The sequence below is a fragment of the Penaeus japonicus genome, unplaced genomic scaffold (assembly GCF_977035675.1).
Source record: "Penaeus japonicus unplaced genomic scaffold, GWHDUDI00000001_assembly GWHDUDI00000019, whole genome shotgun sequence".
NCBI lineage: Eukaryota > Metazoa > Arthropoda > Malacostraca > Decapoda > Penaeidae > Penaeus > Penaeus japonicus.
In genome coordinates this window covers 30,855,296-30,872,795 of record NW_028234421.1, presented here as the reverse complement: position 1 = coordinate 30,872,795, position 17,500 = coordinate 30,855,296, and the positions used below count along the sequence as shown (strand labels likewise).

Genomic DNA, 17,500 nt, shown 5'->3' with positions numbered 1-17,500 from the left:
TTGAACCTTGATTTTTGACTTAGAGTATGTTTTGTTCTTATTTCTTACCGATATACATCAAATGAAGGCATTATTCATATTCTCATAGCTATGCACTATCATGGAAAAGTGGTGTTTAGGTAGTATATATATGTATATATATATATATATATATATATATATATATATATATATATATATATATATATGTTGTATTGCGTCTTCCTATATTTCATGTTATGAATAGAGAAAATATTTAAAGATAAAACAAAACTACAGTTACTATATACAGCTACAAACTCATTATGCCTTTAATTAGTTAAATTGTTAAACACTCTACTTACAATATTGATTTAAAAAGCACAACGAACTACACTATCCTACAAAAGCAGTGCGGTGATACTTTCCATGTTGTAACAAAATAATGCGTGATTTCAAGCTAAGCTCTTTTCTAAATTAAACAGCAATAATATGCCATATAATCTCATGCAATATTAATCACTTCAACATGCCAAATCACACTACAAACTCAATAAGCTTATATCAAGCGGTGAGTTAATATTCTCGCTCGAGTCGTTAACTCGTGCAGGAATGCAATAAATACATAAAAGTAAATAAAGGAATGAAGATGTTACTACTCACTCTTGCAGACATTTTCGTAGTAAACGCCAGTTCGCTCTCCATTGTCAAGTAGGGGCCTTTGGGAGAAAGAGAGAGGATGAGAATGCAAGGATGATTGAGATAGAATCATTTTACTTATCGTCTCTTTACATTGATCAGCAGGCAGGCAGTTACTGTGCTGATTCGTTCTCTTTCATTATGGAATTTCCTGTTGTATTACTGAAATCAAGTTTAGTGAGACCCGTATGCCAAAAAGAGATGTTTTCTATCAACAGAAAATGTGTCATTCGCTACAATACCTAAATCGAGTAGTTACCCCTATTCGAAACAAACCCGTTTTCTATCACCTCTAACAACAAAAAATCCCCGTTTTAAGGATCGTCAATTTTCCCCCACAACTTATCACACATACCTGTCTGTGGAGAGGAAAGTTGACGGTCCGTCGGGGAGAGTGAAATGATCGAGATGGAAGAGCTGGCAGTTGTAAGTATTGCCAGTAGGTGGTCCCTTGTAGAGGAATGACCTGCACAGAAATTCGTTTTCGATCTCACACGCTCGCTCGCAAGCCGCCACGCTGTTAGCCTGTGGAAAAAGTTTGGTAAGTTTCATTGATTTAACGTGGAAAATTTAGGGAGCTTCTTTGGATTTTCGTAAATCTGCTGATGCCCAGACCGAGGAAATCGAGAAAAGGATATGAAAAGGTAGAAGTGAGTTTTTTAACTGTATGTATTTTTTTTTTTTTTTTTACCAGTGGCTCCTTTTTTCCCACGGGACACGACAAAATCAAATTTGAAGTTGAGACATTTTTCCTTTTACGGTGTATGGATGACTAGCAATTTAATATTGTTTCCTGTGAGGTGTGAAGCTGAAAGCGAAAGTTTTCAACCTGGCGGGTAAGATTATTTTTCTCGCAGACATGACTCGGCATTTCTTTTTTCTAATTACTGTTCCCGGATGAGATTATTTTTACTGAAGCCTAACTGACTTACGCTATACAGATATGCTAGAACACTAAAGCTTGGAAATAAAACTTAAGCGTTAAAAACTACACATAGAGAGAGAGAGAGAGAGAGAGAGAGAGAGAGAGAGAGAGAGAGAGAGAGAGAGAGAGAGAGAGAGGTATAGACAGATAGATAAAAATAAAAAATTGGTAGACATATTGATTAACTGATAGTCAAAAAAATAAACAGATACTGAAGACAGGCAGATAGATAAAAAAAATACAATTGATGAGAGAAAAATCAAATATACAACTAGCTTACCATGAGCTCCTTGTCAACATAGTAATGCATATCAACATAATGAGACACAAAGTTGATCGGGACTCCCAACTGAGGCTGCTCATACTCCCGGTCTCCTCGGCAAGCGCTCGATGCTAAAGGGAAAAAAAAGGAAATTATTCACCTTTTCGTAAGTAAAGTGTTCGTGTGTGTGTGTGTGTGTGTGTGTGTGTGTGTGTGTGTGTGTGTGTGTGTGTGTGTGTGTGTGTGTGTGTGTGTGTGTGTGTGTGTGTGTGTTTATGTGTATCTGTGTGTGTGTGTGTGTGTGTATGTGTGTGCGCGCGCGTGTGTGTCTGAGCGTGTGTTTGCTCTTTAAATTCACAATTAACGGTTATTAGAGCGAGTATAATAAGCCCTAATTTCCGGTTATAAAATCCTTGCCTCTATAAAGTACCAATTAGATTAACCTCAGTTTTTTACAGAGGCAGCATCACATATATAGTAGTTCGTAGGTCAGGAAGTTCACTGCAAAAAGATAGTCATGTGATACAGAAAAAGGATTCATTAAATCATTAAAGTAATGTGTCAGAACAACGGTTTTGTCCATCTATCTATTTTGTCTATTTTTTGTTCTTTTAAATTCTTATGTACATGTTCTTTTTTTTTTTTTTTGGGGGGGGGGATGCAAATCTATTGTTGAGTTTTCATTGCCTCTGAAAATTATTGACAACTTGATATAAAGTGATAATGTATATAATAAAAAAAAATAAATAAAAATAAATATAAAAATAAATAAATAAAACAAGAGTATTCTCCTGTTCTGCGTGTCATTTTATTATAATCGCATCCCATTTAATTTTCCTCTTTATTTTTTTTTTTTAAGAGGGGATACGTGTGTAAATCTAGAATCAACTAAGAACCATCTCCGACCAGATCAAACCCTTGACCTAATTGCGGTTAGACGTCTCGCTGGCGCATACGAACTAGTTTTCTGAACAAATTCCTTTTTCTTTTCTTCTGATACTGTTATTTTTTTCTTTCTTTTTTGCTGCCTCCTTCTCTGTCTATCTGTCTGTTTGGTTGTCTGTACTGTTTTTTTTTTTATTTCATTCTTTCTTTTTTGTCTGTCTCTCCTCTCTCTATCTCGTCTCCTCCTTTCTCCTCCGTCCTTCTTCCTCTCCTCTCATTCCCTCACCCTCTCTCCCTCCTTCCCTCACCCTCTCTCCTTCTCCCCGTTTTCCTCACGGCAACAATCCCGTTGCAAGAAAGAGAGCACGACAGAGGTAAACCAGGCCGTTCTCTTCACCTAAATGACAATGACATCATTCAGAGGGCGGAGTCATGCTAAATAAAACTCAGGGAACCGAGTGATGAAGGCAGGGTAGGTGGAACGCATGTACCGCTGTCTTAATTGACGAATCTCGGTGATTCTGTGTTCCCTGGAGGTGATCTCGAAGTATTTGTATTTGTTTAACATTATGAGATTTTCTGTTTGACTTTAATTATTTGTCTGGGTGCTTGTCTGTCTTCTGTTAGCCGATTTGTTTTACTTATTTACACGTACACACACACACACCTATATATACAGAGCATTATATATTTACGTAGATATAGGTGTGTGTGTGTGTGTGTGTGTGTGTGTGTGTGTGTGTGTGTGTGTGTGTGTGCGTGTGCGTGTGCGTGTGCGTGTGCGTGTGCGTGTGCGTGTGCGCGCGCGTGTGTGTGTGTGTGTGTGTGTGTGTGTGTGTGTGTGTGTGTGTGTGTGTGTGTGTGTGCGTGTGCGCGCGCGTGCGTGAGTTTACAAGTATGCACGTAATGTATTCAGTACGTATGCATTCGTACCCACAAGCGAGAAGACCGACGGAGCAGAACGGAGAGAATACAAATCAATGACTCAGGCACAACGACCGATGCCTAGACACTGCCTGAACTGATGACAGCGGCCGCCTTTGGGAGAAAGATGGACAGTTTGGCTCAGCGAGCAATTGAGGTGCACTTGAGCGAAAGGTTGACGAGGAGACACAATGACCGCGGGACCTACTTGGGTTCGGTAGCCACGCACGCTATTGCAGGTGCAATTATGTTTTATTATAACCGGTACTGTTGGTTTTTGTATGATCATCATCACTGATGTGACTGCTTATAATAAAGATGATAGCAAAACTATTATCATTACTATTATCATTATCACTGAAACTGTAATTGCTATTTTTTTTTATTCCAATTTTTGTTGTTAGTATCATTCTTATCGTTCTTGTTTTTCGTTAACATCATTTTTACCAGCGAAAAAAACAACAACAACATAATACGAGTATTTTCAGAACATTATTTTTATGGCAAAACAATGAGGATGCAACGCTTAGAAAAAAACCGCTCAACATTTTCCAAGAATAAAAGATGTTGCAGGCCTGAAGAGGTTTACCAGAGCGGAACATAATGTTGGTAAATCTTCCTCAATGCACCGAATGGATGTCTTCCTTTCGCTTCTGACTGAGGGGAAGGGGGAGGGGGAGGGGAGGTAAGTGAGATGAAGGAGAAGTGGGGGTGAGATGAAGGAGAGAGGGGGGGGGGTAGGTGAGATGAAGGAGAAGTGGGAGTGAGATGAAGAAGGGGGTAGGAGGTAGGTAAGATGGAGGAGAGGAGGGGGGGTATTTGAAATGAGGTAGTATGATGGGAGGATGGGAGGGGGGTAGGTTGGATGAGGAGGAGAAGGCGAGGGAGAGGGCAAAGGGAGGGGATGGGGGGGGGTGTATTTCTGTCGGTTATTTCAGTCCAATTTTCGTCGTCTTGTTTCTGATTTATTATCAATCTTTCTTGGGATAAACGTGTGTGTGTGTGTGTGTGTGTGTGTGTGTGTGTGTGTGTGTGTGTGTGTGTGTGTGTGTGTGTGTGTGTGTGTGTGTGTGTGTGTGCGTGTATATGTGCGTGTGAGTGTGAATGTGAGTGTAAGTGTGAGTGCGAGTGTGAGTGCGAGTGTAAGTGTGAGTGTGAGTGTGAGTGTGAGTGTGTGTGTGTGTGTGTATGCGTGTGTGTGTGTGCGTGTGCGTAAGTATGTATGTGATTGTGTGTGTGTGTGTGTGAGTATGAGTGTTAGCGTGAGTATGTGTACATTTGCACTCGATACCGCAGACTCTAAGCTAACACAAACCCATAAATAAAATCCTGACCATGAATTTCTCCCCGGAATGTAAAATAATAAGACAGTGACAGGACAGCAATGTCCGGCAAAAGGATACTTCGACCCCTCCCCCCCTCTCCTCCCCCCTTGCCCCCCCTACCCCCCCTGCAGTCGTTAAAGTGCAAAAAACCCTCAAAGTGCTCTTGCAAGACCAATCACCCTGTCACCAGTACCGAAGCGAAGCACTTGACCGCGAACACGACGCTGGCTGTACTTTGTAATGTGACGAGCTACGTTGCTCTTCTTTTTCTTGCTCTTTTTCCTTCTTTTTTGAACATGTTACCGCCCTACTGTCACGGTGTTGATTCTCAAACGCGTGCAGGTCATTGAAACCGCACACACACACAAAGAAAACAAGATAAAAAATATATATATATAAAGCCAAAGAGCAATTCTCTCGCGTGAGGCTCGCCTTAAACGCTCAGATTCCCGAAGCCGCTAGCGAAGACCATTGAAATCACCCGTAATGAAAAACAAAAATAAGAGAAATACAAAAAAAAAAAAAAAAAAAAAAAGTCCAGCAATACCGAAAACAAAAACAATATAACAAAATCGCATCTCCTTGCGCAAGACCTCACCTTGGACGCACAGGTTCTCGAAGTAGTCGACCCCCTGAACGTCAACCATCTCGACCGCATCGTCAACGGAACGCCGGTCGAACTCGCTCAGGGAACACTGGAGCGTCACGTAGTTGTATTCGGCGCTTCGACAGGTGAACCTCGCCTGCAAGGGGGAGGAAATGGGTTTTAATGGGGTTCAAAAACGATTGTGAAAGGATATGCAGTAAATAGGTTTAAGGGAGAGAAGGAGAAAAAAGGGGAGTTGGAGTAGAATTGGAAAATAAAAGGATTAAATAGGATTAGGAGTGGTTAAGTAATGAATATTTTATAACAAAGGCCTGGATAACTGGTTGGTAAGTCTATGGCGTTATGCCACTGGAGATTAAGTGAATAAATGAATAAATGGAACGCAGTGGATCACAAGATAAAACAAAAAAAAAGTGTTTAGAGTGTTCACAGCAAAAGAGGGTTTGAAATTGTCCGGCCTTTTATACAGGAACATTTGCGCGTGGAATGTTGTATTGCAAAGAATAAAAGTAAGAAACCTACATCAAAGTGAATAAAGGCAATAAAATACAATAATAACGACACGTAAACAAGCCTCGGGTAGCATTACAAAGAGGAGCTGAGAATTAGCCGGCAGCCATTAATTGCATAACCCGGACCAGCCACTCCTACTGGCAAATCTATCATTATCATCGTTATCATCATCTGGCAGTTACAGGCAAACAACAGGTGCAGTTTATATTTAGTCGATTATTATGTAAAGCTTATATGAATTTATAATATTTATAATTTATAAATTTATAAATATAAATGTTTAAATCTTTATAATTTATAAATATAAATGTTTAAATCTTTATAATTTATAAATATAAATTTTTAAATCTTTATAATTCATAAATACAAATCTTTAAATCTTTATGATTTATAAATATAAATTTATAATTTTCTATAATTTATAATACATCTTTCTGCCCCAGCAAGGCAAATGAAACCAATCATCTGGCCGCAATTTGGCCAATAAATCAAACAGTTCCGACACTCCAAGAGAGGCGATACATGATGATCAAATTAATAGGGCAAAAAAGTCGCCGCAAGTGACAAATAATATTGGGGGCGAAGATGATGATTTATAGCCACGGAACTTGCAATCAATGTTCAAGAAATAGAAGTGTGATGAATTAGACCTGTTGTCGGTTTGATGAACGCGTATGTATGTTAGATGCGATGAATATTGACACCCTATGATGAGATGAGTGAATGTCTGCTAGATGTGGTGAGTACACGAGTTCTAGATATGATGAAGAGACTCATACCTGATACAATGAACAATGCAAAGAGCATACGTATACCAACAGTTGCAGCATATTGAAAAAAGAAACGAAATCCTACACACATTCAACCAAATAACCACAACCAGACTTTTAATGCAAGTTCAAAACCTTCTTCTAAACTTACTTCGTTCAAGCAAGACGCCAAACAACCTTCCTTCGAAGAGGTGAAGATCTCCGCATTGTCGAGGCCTTTGATCATTTTGTTGGGTACCCTCTCGAAGGTCCATGGTCGGTTGCACACCTTGTCTGCAACGGGGGAAAATGCAAGCGGTTAGTCACAGCAGAATCCGCGATGGTGTGGTTTCCGTGCAAAAATCATCTTCTCTAAAGCTAATGGTTCCGGTGTGGTTCAAAATGGCGATGAAGATGTTGATGCCAATACCGGAAACAGTGGCAATGATTACTATTGATAATACGACAAACGATGGTTTTGATAATAGTAACAATTATTATAGCAATATCGATGATTAATAGCAATCATGATATCCATGGGTATGTAAAGCCTGAATTTATCCACATGCACAACTTCGCTTTATGTTATTCAACAAATAAATATGTAACTACATTTACGAATAGACATTAAGTGATTCGAAGAAATATTTACTAACTGTGACAGTGCTACTATTAAAACGCAAACCCCCTTTCTTTTATCTTGGACGTATTGATAATAAGATGAAAAAAAATGAAAATGGACGGTCAAACAGGAACACCGATTAAGAGCACGTACGTATAAACTCTTTTTTTTTCTTAATCCTTTCTTTCCTCTTTATTCATTCCTTTTGTGTTTTCTTTCTTTTCTCTTCCTTTCTTTATTTTCCTACCTCCTTTCTTTATCGTGTGTTATCTTTTCTCTCCTTTCTTACGTTCCTTCGACCTCAATCAACTTTCCCCACGAAAGAAAAGAAAAAGTTACACCTCGCATTCATCGAACAGAAAGATTCAAAACGCCGCGAACACACATCTCTTTCTTCTCTCTTTCTCTCGTTCTTTTGAAACATATTCTTGCTTCGAGACACCGCAAGCAAATGAGGATAACAATGCCCATGTTTGCACCACGTACCTCACGAGTTCTCAAGGTGACACGCAACAAAGGGAGGCCGAAGTTAAACCCACATGTCCTTGACTCGAACCCTTGCTTGAGCTGCTGTATCTCTTTGAGGGAAATGTTTAATGTGTTGGAGGAAAGAATAGTTGCGCTGCGCTTTTCTGTTATTGTTACTCAGGTTTGGTCCTTTTAAAAGGGATTTTTAGTTTCTGGGAATGACTTATTTTGTTATTTTTTCCTTCTATATTCTCTTAGCCGTCTCGATTCGAATCGTTATTGTTGACAAAGAAGAAAGGTCGTTGCCATAAGTTGAGCTTTATACTGTGCAAAGATCTGTTATGCTATAAACATTACGGACCACAACGTTATGGTCTCTAAAGGCGTGACAGACAAACTCTACAATCTGTCTCACCAAATGCTTTATAGCATCAGAGACTTTATTACTCACGTCGGACATTTATTATTGTAATCTCAAGCTCACGATGCCAATCTACTTTTAACTCGTGGCACTAAAGGCATAAAAGTTAGTACAACTGCCTTTCCGCACCGGCATCTGTTCAGTATCATATGCTTATAAGTAATGGCGTTTAACGTTATAACCCGCACACGTTTCTGTTATCACAAGTTTTTCTTTTTCTTTTTCTTATTTTTTAAAGAAAATTACCCACTGTTCTCCAACGTCACTTTCGGTTACTAAAGAGCAGAACAGCGAAACATCACCCACAACATTTTTTTTAAAGAGCTTTCTTGCATGTCTCGCAAACCGCCAAACGGGGAACCGAGAGATGCCGCTCTTGCCTCTAAAGCATCTTCCTTCTGCGGGAGATGAGTCACGGATGCCGGCAGGCAGGGGGAGACTCCGCGGGGGCATCGCTCGGGGCTGGTGCTTCCCTAACGCTAATTTTGAATTTAAATTTGAAATGCAACTTCTGACGGTTTAACGGATTCTTAAACTACCTCAGGTTTCCTTTGCTTTTATTTTTATGATATATATGTATATGTATATATATATGTATATATATATATATAAATATATATATATATTTGTATCATGTCTTTTTTCCTTGTTTTCACCCTTTACCAAACGAGCACAATTGACATAGGCCACAATTATTTTGTTCATACTACAAACATTTGCTTTAAATCCTTGCTGTTCTCTAAGATCCCCCGGGCTTGATGATACCCCAGCGCCAGCTGTCTATTATCTAAATACATTCGCACGTCTTGACTTAACATGGAAGTGCATTCAGAGTCACGAATGCAACCGGCAAAGTGAAGCCCGCTTACTGCCAGTGCACGAACGCAAACAGGGAAACAAGAGCATTCCGATCAACTCTTCCTCTCTCTCTCTTGTAAGTATAATTTAATATTAAATATATATATATGTATACACGTATGGGTGTATATATATATATATATATATATATATATATATATATATATATGTATACACGTATGGGTGTATATATATATATATATATATATATATATATATATATATATATATATATATATGTATGTATTTATGTATATATAATATATATACTTATATACATTTACACATACATTCTCTCTCTCTCTCTCTCTCTCTCCCTCTCCCTCTCCCTCTCCCTCTCCCTCTCCCTCTCTCCCTCTCCCCCTCCCTCCCTCTCCCTCTCCCTCTCCCTCTCCCTCTCCCTCTCCCTCTCCCTCCCTCTCCCTCCCCCTCCCTCTCCTTCTCTCTCTCACTTCCTATCTTAAAAGAAACAAGTTCAAAGTCTCACCCAAACCGCACATCTCACCTCTCCCCCAGACCCGCAGTCGAATAACAACCCAATGTCAAGGCTACATAAGCAACGATGATGACGACGCGGATACGAGTTTGATGATAGTGGGAAAGATCACAGGAAGTGCATGATGTAATGGTGATGGAGGGTTAAACGATCACCATAATGATGATGGCCGAAGATGCATGGTTTGAGCCCGACGGGGAGGTAGTGTTGAAGGCGTGGTTGCCGGGTAATAGCTGTGGAAAGGAGGTGCAACTGTGAGCTTATTCAATGGTAGGCGAACATGGTATTGGCAGGCTAGAGTGATGGAAGAGGAGAGGAGGCAAATCAAGAGGTGGAAATGGTAGCCGGGAAGAGGAGCTGAGAGGTTAGTCAATGGTAGTTAGATGGGAGACTGGTAGGTTGCCTGGAGTGGTAGCGGGGGAGAGGTACAGTAGAGGTTATTTGAACGGTGGGTGTAAGTGGTAGTGTCAGCCTTGAGTGGTAGGGGAGGAGAGGTACAGAAGGGTTATTTTAATGGTAGATAGACTTGGTATTGGTAGCTTGAAGTGGTAGGGGAGGAGAGGCACAGAATGGTTATTTTAATGGTAGATAGACTTGGTATTGGTAGCTTGGAGTGGTCGCGGGGAAGAGGAACTGGGATGTTATTTTAATGGTAGGTTGGTGTGGTACCTGGAGTGGTATTGGGAGAAGGAATTTGCGTCGGGGAACTGCATGACATTTTCAGGTATCAGAAAACGAGATTAATAGTCTATAAAATAACGAATGAGAAGATGAAACGTATATATACTGTTAGTTACTAGAAGTACTCTCATAAAAGCGAGTGAGATTATGCATACACTGTATGTAAGAAGACTAAAGAAGGAGAAAGAAACATGGATGAGAATGGGAAACAACGAGAGAATGTGGAAAACGAAGTAAAAAGTGAGGAGAAAATTATAGAGAGAAGAATACGGTATACAAAAAAATGAGCGACGTGTGATATGATAGATGTCCAGAAATAAGGCGCGAAAAAAATCTTGATGCTATTATTCGCCAAAAGCCGTACAAAAAAAAAAAAAAAAAAAAAAAGAGAGAAAATGAAAAAAAAAATGAAAACTACTTCTTATATGATTTTCACACCATAGACTTGTCGAAAATAAAAACGAAGAGGAGACAAAATAAAACAGTATCATTACACGAGGATTGCAAACTTGCAACGTGACAAACATGAATTCATAGCCAATATTGCAATTTTACTTTATTTATATCTTGAATATGATTCTAATGATATCTGCACATAGAAAGCAGATGAAACCAGTTGAAGAAGTCGCTGACATCACCATATGGTTGGACTTTCGATAACTTGCACTCAAGCAGACAGAACACACACACAGACGCACACATACGTACAAGCACGTATATGCATGCATATGTAGAAGTATACATATGTAAATATATAATAAATAACATTAATAGATGAAGATAAAAAAACATGATAATGGAGAGAATGATGTAAATGATGATAAAAATGAAAACAACGAAGAAAAATAATATATCGATAAACAAACAACCAAAAAGTACAGTCCTACTCAACACCTCAAGCGGATCACTCATTCCGACTTTGACAAACGACTTCGGACGCGCAGAGGATGGAACGCCGCCCGCGCCCGCCCGTGTGTTCCGGCGCGTTACCGTGTTGTTCTACGGCACGGGTCGTCGGCGATGGAACAGACCGAGCGTGAGATAAGGAGGAATAGGGAGCGAGGCGTGTTCTTGTAGCTGATGGGGGGAGGGAGGGTGTGGATAGGGAGGGATAGGGAAGGAGGCGTGTTCTTGTAGCCGATGGGGGGGGGATGGGGGGATAGGGAGGGAGGCGTGTTCTTGTAGTTGATGGAGGGAGGGGGGGTGGATAGGGAGAGACGTGTTCTTGTAGTTGATGGAGGGAGGGGGGGTGGATAGGGAGAGACGTGTTCTTGTAGCTTGAAGGGGGGAGGGGGCAAGGAGGTTGGGAGAGGGGGCGGGGATGTTCATATATGTAGTGGTGTAAGGAGGGGGAATAGAGGGGAGAGGAGGTGGGGAGTTCACCTAGGTAGGGGAAAGGTGGCAGAGATTATGAGGAATGTTTCGCTGTGGGGTTTTGTAGCCGGGGGTAAGGTGATAGTATTGGGGACGCTGGGGGACTTAAAAACTCGAAGACTTCTCAAAGTCTGTGGGAGGGTGGCAGAAGTGGCGTGCGAGGGGAGGGGGAAGGGGGGTAGACTGGGACCGAGATTTACGGAACGGGAGTGTTTATAGTATAGACTCACGGGAACTGTAAGAGGAAACACTAAAAAAAAAGAAAGAAAGAAAGAAAAAAAAAATGGTTTTATTATTATGTTATGATGAGTCAACTGCTAAGTTTATTATCATGACATATAATATTTTCAGACGTTCATTTATAGTCCCCTTTCGTTCGTAGCTTCGCCGTTGCATGTCTAAATAGGCATAGTAAATTGAGGGTTGAAGTGCTAATAACCGTCATATCCTGTCTATTTACAATAGAATCTGTAATCATGTAAAGGCCTAAAGCAGAACATTTTTGTTATGCTAATAGCGAAAAAACTTTCACACACATCTGCAGAGCGAAAGTAATATAAAAATTATCCACATGACTTCGCAACAACAGTAAAAAACGCGCCATATAGGAAGGGCGTCGTTCGAAATTTCCCGTTTTGTTTCACCCTCTCCACTATACAAAAAAACGGATGTCATTATGCAGTGATCGCAAATATCAGTGTTAATTATTGGCAGGAGGATATGAAAACTATCGGAACGGAAGTGTGTAACATCCGGTCACGCGCCAGAGATCTCGCCTTATAGTGATGGCAGGAAGACGAAGCCATGAGTCACGGACCAGAACGTGCTTGTGGCGCCGGCAGGGAGACGGGAAAGCGAACGCATTTTGAAGACTATATACATGCAAATCAAAGTTAACGGAGCGGATGTGGTGAGTACGGAGGCTAGAAAAAGGAGTAGTACTGAGTAGGAGGAAAGCATTTCTTATATTTTGTTCCACTCATCACGTGTTTTTTCGGTCGTTTTCATGCTACCATTCCTCCCTCTCTCTCGTAATGATAAGGATGATGATGGTGACAGTAATATGATAATGATGATAATGATAATAATAATTACAACAATAATGATAATTATTATTATAGTAATAATGATAATAGCAGCAACAATGATAATGAAGACATCAACAAAAATTGTAATGTTGATTATTATAATGATAATGATAAACACCAACAATAATGACTGTGAAATGATGATGATAATAAACATAATGATAGTAATAACAATGATAATGATAACACGAATGATAACAATAACAACAACAACATTCATAACTAATAATGAAAAGTAATAACCAATACGAACAACAATCTTCATACTAAATTCATCAACTTATCTTGCTCCATCCCAACACACACCCAATCAACTCTTCAAAATCCCCATTATCATCCTCCTAAATTCTGAACTCCACTTCCAACACCCTTAGTGATGCCAAGTCTATTCCCATAGGCGCGAGGGAGTCAGGCATTTTCGCCATGGGCGCTGTGCATCCCCTCAGGCAGTCGTCATGCCCCGAGGTAGTCGTTCATTCTACATCATTGCCAAGTCGGACTCATTAGCTTTGCGCCGGAGTTCTCACGGCGCGCGGCCCTCGGCGATACTGGCAGTGTTACCAAGTTGTAAAAAAATAAACAAAATATTTTATGTGTTTGGAATCGTTATGTAGTCACGTGTGGTGTTTCTGATGTGGATTTTCAGAACCGTTTATTTGCGGGCTTTTGGTGATAGAGGAATTCCTTTTTATAGGGGTTGTTGCTATAGATGTAGTCATTATGAGTTTGCTCTTTGTTTGTGTGTATGTGTGTTTGTTTGTTTGTGTGCGTGTGTTTGTTTGTGTGTGTGATGTGTGTTTGTGTGCGTGTGTTTGTAGGGTTTTATAGGGGTTGTTACTATAGATGTAGTCATTATGAGTTTGCTCTTTGTTTGTGTGTATGTGTGTTTGTTTGTTTGTGTGCGTGTGTTTGTTTGTGTGTGTGATGTGTGTTTGTGTGCGTGTGTTTGTTTGTATGTGTGTGTGTGTGTGTTTGTGTGTGTGTGTGACCTGTTATTATGTGTTACACTTGGTCACCACCTGCAATATCCCAAATATCATGAGTAATTTTGAGAGAGAAAAAAAAAAGAAATCAGAGAAAATCAAAATGGAAACCGAATTAGATAGTGGATGCGTAACGGACCAGACAAAGACAAAGGGCGAGAGTCTGCCAACGCGAACCCAAACCAAGAAAAGTGCGTGAAGTACCGTAATGACTTTCCCAGGTTTTCGCCACCATGAAAGAGTTCGGCAGAGAAAATTGGCATTGGCAAACCCATAAAAAAAAAAGAATCATTCGGTAACGATCACGGAGTCTGTGCTGCGTCACGTGATCATTAGTTCACATCCCTAGCCCCAAAGGTCATGACCCGGGCCCAGGTCAGTCATGCAAAGAACATAGCCCCTGGAACCTCCTTGTCTTAGAATCGGTGTTTGGGTTTCGTGGGGTTTTCGATGTTGTTCGTCGGATATTCGTGGGATGAAGGCTGGTTGGTCATCGCTCTGAAATTTCTTCTCGTCTGATGATCGAGATCGAAGTAATCTCTCTCTCTCTCTCTTTCTCTCTCTCTCTCTCTCTTTCTCGCCCTCTCTCTCTCTTTCTCTCTCTCTCTCTCTCTCTCTCTTTCTCTCTCATCACTTTCTCCTTCCCTCTCCCTCTTTCGCATACTCTTTTACTCGTCCCAGTCCCCTTTCTCTCCCCCTCTCCCCTCTCCCTTTTCCCTTTCTCTTTCCTCCTCCTTCTCTCTCCCTCCCTCTCTCCCTATCCTTCTTTCTCCCTTTCTATTTCCCTCTCCTTCTCTGCCCCCCCCCTCCCTCTCTCTCCTCCTTTCCCTCTTCCTTTCTCCCTTCCTCCCTCGCCCCATTTTTGTATCAAGACCACAACTGGGAAATCACAAGCTAAATCAACAGAACGTGTCCCGGCCTTCGCTAACTCTAGGAAATCCTTCGACCAGTAGAGGATTCTTTTTTTCTCTTCGAAACGCGAGGGTGTGGGAGTTGGGGTGGTGGGGTCCTTGGGTAGGGGGGGGGATTGAGGATTGATTGCTGGAGGATGAAATTGAGGGTATGGGAGGGGGGGGGCGGGGGCAAGGGAGGGTATTGGAGGATTAATTGTGTAATAATTAATTGTAGGGGAATGGAATTAAGGGTACGGGGGAGGGTGGGTGGTAGTGATAAATTGACCACAGAAGACAAATAGAAATGCCATAGAATCTACGACAAAGCTCGGTGGTTACGTAACTACATAAGAATGAGTATAAGATAAAAGTAGAGTACAAAAATAACGCACATAAACAGAAAAAAAAGGAAATAGACGGAAATAAAGAGATGGGAACACAAAGTAGGATACAGTAGGATATGCAAGAAGTTTTGCGTGATGCAGAAACTGATGCTGATGGCGATCGGTTGTTCCTTCGGGAAGCCAAAAGCCCGCAGGCAACGGTGACCTCTGACCTCTGCGGTTCTCTCGGGAAGCACTTGAAGCTGTGTAATCGCTCTGCTTCTCTTTTTCTTCGGGGATGATGGCTTTATGTTCTTATTTACTTAATTATATAATTGCTGTATGATTAATTAACGTCCATGATAATAATGTCATAATTATTGTCAAAAAAGATGATTAATATCATTAACTAAGATAATGACGAAGGCATTAATGATAATAATGCAATAAATAACCCTTGAAAAATACCATAGTAATAATACTTAACATGACCATCTAATCATCATTGTATAACTACTACCATCGCATCGCAGGGAATTCCCACGGCGCTGCGCTTCATGGTTAGTCGCAGAACCAAAATTAAATTGAATTGAAAATCCTTAAAGAAAAAAAAAATGAGAAAGAGAAGAAAAAAAGGCATTAGAAAAATAAAAACGGAACTGACCATGTAGATTTCTCAAGAAGGTGAATGACAGAGCGGAAAAAAATAATCAAATGGACAGAAAAAAAAATCCGGAAAAGGAGAGACACAAAAATGCAAATCAATTGAAATGAATGTGAATACAGGAATGAAGTCAACGAAGCGAGGACGGGAAAAAGGAACAGGTGCGAAGAATGAGCGAAATGCAGAGAAGGAGAGGAAATGAGATGCTTAGAAAGAAAAGGGAAGAGGGAAGGAAAAGACTGACAGAAGGCTTGTCTAAGTCATCATTAACTCGTGTGGGAATCTCTCTTGATTTAGTTTTTTACTTCTGAGGAACGTGGCTTGGGGTGTCGGTGTGTGCGTGTGTTTGTTTGTGTGTGTATGTGTTTGTGTGGGTGGGGGGGGGGGGTTTGTGTGTATGTGTGTGTGTGTTTGTGTGTGTGTGTGTGTGTGTGTTTATGTGTGTGTGTTTGTGTGTGTGTGTGTGTTTGTGTGTGTGTATATGTGTGTGTTTGTGTGTGTTTGTGCGTGTGTGTGTGTGTGTGTCAAAGCTTTAAAAGGAATAAAAGTGACTTGGAATTCGATGAAGATCTCAGTAAAGGTAGGGTTGTAATGAGTTCATCGTCTAATTTCTCTTCTATTTCCTTTGTGCATCTTAAAAAAAAGTCCGTCATGATTTTCTCTGACAGGATAGATTAAATAAAACCCTAATTGAATGTCAAAAAAAGTTTCGAGCAGTCAACACAAAATCTATAAGTTATATTTATTTTTTTAACTATCAAATGTACTCTAAACACAACAGTGATTCCGCCGTGTAGACTTTGTCTCTATCTCTTCTTTCCTTTTTTTCTCTCTTTTTTGTGAGTTTTGAAACAATTTACTCCGTGGAGATCGTCAGCTGTTACTCTGTTTCCCACGCTCTTTACCTTGGCAAGGACATCGCTTACTTCTTTCGTTTTTCTTATCTTTTTTATCCCATTGCATCGGTGTTCTTCCTTCTTGATATATAGATATTATTTCATTTTCCGTCTCCCTTGTTATTCGGCTTTCGTTCTTCCCTTTTATATATATCTTACTTTCTTTTTTCTTTCCCTGTTCGTTTTACTTGTCCCTTCTCCTTCGAAAATCTATAACCTCCAATATCCACTCCATTTATCCTATCCTCTTCTCTCTTCCATCCTTCCTTCGCTGTCATCCTTCCTCAACAATTAGGACTTGAAAAAAAAATAATGAATAAAAAATAAAAACGAGTCGACATGACGTTGAAGATGAACAGGTGTTTCTTCCAGCGGTTCAACTACTCTCTCTCGAACACTCATTTTCTTGCCAGTCACGCCAGCGGTAAACACATTAATCGTGGAACTATGGCTTCGAGATTGCTTATTGGCTGCCCTTATACCGGGTGTCTGTTTGTCTCGTTTTCTTTGCTTCTTTGTGTGTCTGTCGGTCGGGTTTGTTTCGTTGTTGTTTTTACGGTATGTCTTATATTCTTTTTCTTCCTCCTCCTCCCCTCCCCCTCTCTCTCTCTCTCTCTCTCTCTCCCTGTCTCTCTCTCTCTGTGTGTGTCTCTCTCTCTATCTATCTACATATACATACATACATTATATATATATATATATATATATATATATATATATATACATATACATATATATATATATATATATATATATATATATATACATATATATACATATATATACATATATATATATATATATACATATATATACATATATATGTATATATATATTTATTCATATATCTACATATATACATTAATATATATGTATATATTTGTAT

The 17,500-nt window shown here is 40.0% G+C and overlaps 1 protein-coding gene across 1 annotated transcript in view; it reads right to left on the bottom strand.

The window, feature by feature from the left end:
- tyn (trynity) overlaps positions 1-17,500 on the bottom strand; it is a 66,375-nt gene that overhangs the window by 10,328 nt on the left and 38,547 nt on the right. The window contains exons 5-9 of the mRNA XM_086547151.1: positions 7,020-7,141; positions 5,577-5,721; positions 1,863-1,975; positions 1,013-1,182; positions 622-677 (exon numbers count right to left, since the gene is read on the bottom strand). Coding sequence (XP_086403277.1) covers positions 622-677; positions 1,013-1,182; positions 1,863-1,975; positions 5,577-5,721; positions 7,020-7,141 — 606 coding nt within the window. The remainder of the gene's footprint in view (positions 1-621; positions 678-1,012; positions 1,183-1,862; positions 1,976-5,576; positions 5,722-7,019; positions 7,142-17,500) is intronic.